At 46.4% G+C, this 6,080-nt stretch overlaps 1 protein-coding gene across 1 annotated transcript in view; it reads left to right on the top strand.

Moving 5' to 3' along the window:
- Nucleotides 1–4,017: 4,017 nt before the first annotated feature.
- Nucleotides 4,018–6,080, top strand: part of GRAP2 (GRB2 related adaptor protein 2) — an 18,269-nt gene continuing 16,206 nt past the window's right edge. Inside the window, exon 1 of the mRNA XM_007453993.1 lies at nt 4,018–4,143. Within this exon, the coding sequence (XP_007454055.1) occupies nt 4,066–4,143 (78 nt within the window). The 5' untranslated portion in view covers nt 4,018–4,065. The remainder of the gene's footprint in view (nt 4,144–6,080) is intronic.

Raw genomic sequence — 6,080 nt, 5'->3', positions numbered from 1 at the left:
GCTAAGCTCCTCTTGGTCAGTGCAGCCAAAGTCCTAAAATGTAAACTCCTCGCTATTCTATCAGTCCATAAATCAATACAAATTATGTTGCTCGTGTTCTGATAAATAGGCTATAAGAAATACTTATCAAGAGCAGTTTCTCTTCTTTTTTCAAGACATCATCTTAACCACCTGACAACAGAAACTGGGGCAAGTCATATAATATTCAAATTAGGGCTCTCCCCAGCAAAACAGGAAGTGTTGTCGCGATTCAGTTTAGGACCTGGCTCCTTCTTTCCCTGGGTCCTGAGCCGGAATCTTCGGAACAGCTCCGTGCTGTTATGCAATCGCTCTTTTCCAGAGACAAATAAAACGGAAATCTTCACTATTCATAGCCAAATTAGGAGGAACTGAGATCGTTCAAGAAGTTGCTTGCCTGGTACCATTTTGATGTTAACTCTGCGTTCCTTCTGAACATATCCCCTGACTCTGGCTTTCAAATGGAGGCTCTTTTAAAGAGCTGTCTCCTAGCTTTTGTTTTCATCCTCCATGGTGACTTATATTTTAGAAGTACATAAGCATTCCTGGTATATAGCCTGACTATTTTTCAGGGTTTTTGGCCGTACAAGAAGCTTAAATGGAAAGGCCAGGGCAGAGAAAATCGTGCTGAGGATGTCCTGTGTGGTGTTGTCCAGTGGTGGTCTGTGTCTCGGGGCTGCTGATGGGTATTCCGTGCCTTCTGTAAAGCAGGAGAGTGAGAGAGGTGCAGAGGGCTGGTGAGAAGCAGAGCCAGGAGCCCTGCACGGCTCGGAGGCGGGATTCCTGAACAAATGGCACCATCCCTGAGGCCAGGATGAGGGGGGAGGCGGCTGGCAGGGGCCTGGTACCTGGATGCTGTCACTTCTCATTCACGCTCTATGGCAGGTAGCATTGCAGCCATTTCTAAAGCTGATCCCTGGAAGGGAAAGCGCATTTAACCCATCTGCGAGGCTCTCTGAAGAGGCATCTGTCTTCATCTTCCCCTGAGGTCAGCAGCATCGTAACTGCAAACAGCAGCAAGAAGCCTCCACCACACTCCTGAGTTCCTGAGACTGCTGCCCTTTCTCTCTCTCTCTCTCTCTCTCTCTCTCCCCACTCTTCTCTCTGGGAATTGTTGCTACCATGTTTTATCTCCATCATTTATTTGTTTTCTTTTTCCAGTTGCAGTATGCAGTGGTGGTAGGTACAGATTACCAAACAAAATGGATAAGTACTGAATAAACTATGTTAGTTCCATTTTCTTTTTTCCCTGGTGGGAATTTTTAACTTTTCAAAATTAAAACTAATGGATATAAAGGAATAGGGTATAACTTTCCACGCATTTTTATGATCAAACAGAAGACCAACCCCTGGGGCTGGCACATTTACCGTTCTCCGCTATTAGGGAAGCAGAGAATGATAAATTCAAGGGAAGAACTTGCAGAGCCCGGTGATTTGAATGAAAACAGAACATCCCCCACTCCACCCTGAGCATCTCCCTCCCACCAAACAGCATCTGAACAGATTTCATTTCACAAACGGAAATGGGACGCAAACAGATTTTTTCAAAGTGATTTCATGTAGAGTGGGCCTGTTTAATTGGGTTTTCTGAGCCAGGATTAATATTACAAGCTGGGGAGCTCTATGATGTGCCTCTGTTGTTGGCTTTGCCACACCACCTGCTTCCTGGGGGAAGGCAGAGAAAAGTGCCACCATTCAGAAGCAATTTTATTTCCGCCTCAGCCTTCTCACTGAATGACTTACAGCCAGCCTGGAGTTACATGTAATGTAGGAAAGATCTCCCCAAGCTCAAGGCCATATCTAGAGCATGCATTGGATATTTTTTTCCATCTCTAATGTATGTGACTTTCTAATATGTTTAGCATTTGCCCTCCCCTTGTCTCCATCCTGCTTATTAAGGTAAATTTGCATAGAAATGGGATCTTGGTTTTTAGGACTATTCACCTGACACTTGATCTCTTGATGTGACCAGTGTCTGCTGCTGATACCATGTGGGTGACCCACAGAAGCCCATCTTCCTGCACACCAGAGGCAAGGCCTTAATTAGGGAAAGCTTTGCATGTTAAAGTAACGGGGTGAATCAAATCAGCAAAGGCATTTAGATTTCACTCAGGAGGACAGAATACTTCTTCCTGTTGAGTGGGTCATCCTAGGTCACAAAAATTTTAATTTGCCTTAGACGGACAGATCTTGAAGAAAGTGCACCACAAGTGTATACATTTTGGGTTTGGAAATAAGTTTTGGCTGGTGATAAAGCTCAGACAGTGAGCTATGACATTTTCCTTTGGATCCTGAAATATTTTTTGCTTAATATCTATCTTTGGGATTGGTAATACTCACCTCTATAAATTGCCTTTGGAAGACCAAGCAAATGTGGAGAATCAGAGGAAGGCGCCCCTTGCTATCACCAGGGTTGCTGTCCGCTTTAATCCCCTGATCTCCTGGTGCCGCCCCCTCCCACGGGCAGCCACCTTCCTTATTTACCTAAATCTCGTCACTTGGGCAGAAATTCCCACTGAGAGGATAATTGTGGTCCCAGTTTCCTGGTCACTGAAAGTCAGTTAGGTTTGAGGGTTTCTAACCTACAGTGTTTCAGACTTAAGCAAATTTTGCAAAACATAAATGCCAAACAATAGCTCTCAAGACAGTGTCCTTGACAGTTAGCAGAGAACCAAAGAACTTGAGCGTCATAGGGAATAAGCCTCAAATTTCTTTTTTTTTTCTTTTAATTAATTAATTTATTTATTTTTGGCTGCATTGGGTCTTCGTTTCTGTGCGAGGGCTTTCTCTAGTTGCGGTGAGCAGGGCCACTCTTCATCGCGGTGCACGGGCCTCTCACTGTCGCAGGCTCAGTAATTGTGGCTCACGGGCCTAATTGCTCTGCGGCATGTGGGATCTTCACAGACCAGGGCTCGAACCCGTGTCCCCTGCATTGGCAGGCAGATTCTCAACCACTGCGCCACCAGGGAAGCCCACGCCTCAAATTTCAATGAGAAAAGTTTAGAGGAGGTGGGAGAAATCAGAAGAAAATTTTTGTGGCTTTTGGCTAGGCTGCCTTTGCTGAGGCTAAATTCATTCCATAACGTTATTCTAAAACATAAATGCTATGCTACTCAACTTTATCTTGTATAACATTTTGCATCTATTCTTTAATCTCATCTTACATCCTTATTCGTTGAACATTATGATTCCCATTCTACGAACGAGGAAACTGAGGCTCCAAGAGGTTTAGTACTCGCACAGATCACACAGCTGTTCACGGACACAACCAGGACTCTGCTCTCTTTCTATTACAACCCCACTGCCTCCTAAAAAAACCTAACCATATTTCATTTTTGGGCTGACTTATTTATCTTTACACAGGTCTCATGTGTTACTAGGAGGAGCCAATGTTTTAACTCAATCCAGAGGTATTAAAAGGCAAATTTCCAAAATGTACTTGGCTTACACAATAATAATAAAATAAGGAATCTGACTAATTTAGTCTGCCAATTCTAAAACCAGAATGCTTTCCACTCTCAAACCATGTAGAAGGCCGCTAAGTTCCCCACTGACCAATGCTGTCTAATTCTCTTAAATGATTCAGATGTAAAAGAGAAAATGGCATCTGTCTAATTAACACCGCCTGGCTAAATATAGCTGTCGAGGGACGGCCTCGGGACAGTGTTTACAGAACAGTCTTTCCAGGCCCCCAGGCCTCAAGTTAGAGATGATGGCAAGTCTTCTGTCCTTATCAACCGGAAACAGAGATGCCCCAGAAATGCTTACAGGCCAGGACAGCAAATGGGGATGAAAGGAGAAGGGGAAAGGCGGTTGCTGGCCTTCATTTCCTGCTCCTGGCATCTGGGGATTCAGAGAATGATGCCGGGAAGTGGATCCTAGCAGCTCGTGCAGCTCTTTCTAAAAACAAAAGCCCTCACTGTGTGCCTACGCCTTCCTCTCTGGCCTGGAGACCTTGGACCCTCTCCACCAACTGCTAAGACTGCCCTCCTCCTGGCAGAAAGGCACAATGACCACATTATTTCCCTTCCAGCTTCACGTTACAACATGGAAGCCGTTGCCAAGTTTGATTTCATGGCCTCAGGAGAGGATGAACTGAGCTTTCACGCTGGAGATGTTCTGAAGGTAGGTGACGCGGGACCCGGGAGAGTCGGGGAGAGTTTAGGTTACTCCGGTTTGGCCACTGAGTTAATCTAACAATCCATCCTTTGTTTCTCAAGAAATACACACAGTTCCTTTCAAACTGTGAAGTTTGCCTCATTCAAAAGGGTTCCTTCTGAGCACCTGTGCACCAGCTACCAGACCGGGTGATGGAAATCCGATTGGCATAAGCCACCATCCTTGTCTGAGATGCTCGTGGTCTGGAGGGGGAAACAAATCCATCCAAAGGGCTGTCACAGACGGTCTTATCTGAGTTCTCAGGAGCACAGGTGAGGGGACAAGTGATCCCACCTTGAAAGATGGTGCTGTAGGAACCGGTGTTGTCAGGGAACACAATGAAGGTGAGTTGGGCTTTTGGCTAAAGCTCAGAGGTGGGCAAGCCCAGGCAGAATTAGGTCAGCATTGCGAGTTTCAGCACGGCTGGAACTTACAGGAGGAAGGTGTGGATGGGGACACCTGGAAAGTCAGCTGGAGGAGATGCGGGTCAACAAAGGCCAGGCACACACGCCACTCAGGGGTTCCTTACAACTTTTCTTCCGCCCGCACTTGAGTTGTAGTGGCCACTTGCTGAACTGAAGAGGCCTTGGACTCCTCCCACATTTCATGCACCATGCTTACGGACTCTGCATCTTAGCCCCTGTTTTGTGCAAAATAGCATAGGAGGGCTTCAAGAGGCCACTGGGGAATCTCTGGCACCTATGGCCCCCTGCCTGGCCTCAGAGCACCTCGGACACCCTGATCCCCGGTCCTCAGCAACCCATATGGGCCTCCTGAGACTGCCCAGTGGCACTGAGACCACCATTGTCTCTCCACGAAGATAAATGCTTGCTATGGAAAGAACCCTATCATACGTGAGAGGGTGACTCGGAAAGTGTCTGTGGAGCACAAACCAGGCAGAATGACGTGGTTTGGAATCTTAACCCCCCAATGTTTATCCCTCTGACTGCTCTCATCTTGCAAGATCTGGTAATGTGGCTGCCAAGAGTATGCCTTCAATGTTGGAACTTCTCAAGGTCAAAATATTGCTTGGGCTGCTGACCCAGGAAAAAGTGACCTTCACTTCCTTGGGATCTTACCAAGGTCACAGAGGGGTCTGCGATGAGGTGAGCAGTCCCTCCCTTCCTTGTGGGGTATTGTGACCATGTGATTATCTACCATTCTCCAGTGTTTTCACCCAAAAGAGAACCTCCCTGGGGGGTTGGGGGCAAGTCCTATCCCTCATCTCCCATTTCAAACAGAACCTACTATCTGGCTTCAATTTTCCCTATTCCCCAGAAAAGGAAAAAGGAAAAACAAAACAAAACAAAACAACTTTCCTCAACTCTGCTTCTCTGTTCAGCTCCTAATTTCTTTCTTCTCCTCACTGCCAGCACTGGGAAGAATTCTCTATGCTGGGTGCCTCCACTCCCTCACTTCCTGTTCACGCCACTGGAACCCTCTGGAATCTGTCTTTTATCCCCAACACTCCCTCAAAGTCCACCGGTGATCTCCTCATTGTGGAATGTAAGGACCCTACTAAACCCCTGTAGGATTAGACACTGCTAACTGCCTCTCTCCTGTATCTGAATGAAGCTCTGTCCCACACCTAAACACTGTTCTCTGCTCTGAATATTTTTCTTTTATCATATATCCCAAGCAATCCCTTCTTCACTGGAGAGGAGTCTGGTGCAATAAAAAGGAGCATGGACTTTGGAGCCAGATAAATCTGAGTTTGAGTCCCAGCCCATTAGCTGTGTGGCCTTGGGTCAGTCACTTGCCCCCTCTGAGCTTCAGTGTCTTCATCTGTAAGTGGAGGCCATGCCTATCTTGCAGGGTTATAGAAAGGATTAGGGGTAATGGTCCCAGCCCAAATTGGATGCTCAATAAATGATCACCGTATTGTCAATATCACCCAATTCCTG

The sequence above is a fragment of the Lipotes vexillifer genome, unplaced genomic scaffold (genome assembly GCF_000442215.2).
Source record: "Lipotes vexillifer unplaced genomic scaffold, Lipotes_vexillifer_v1.1 scaffold382, whole genome shotgun sequence".
Taxonomy (NCBI): domain Eukaryota; kingdom Metazoa; phylum Chordata; class Mammalia; order Artiodactyla; family Lipotidae; genus Lipotes; species Lipotes vexillifer.
The sequence above is the reverse complement of the archived record's forward strand: the minus strand, read 5'-3'. Positions and strand labels throughout refer to the sequence as shown.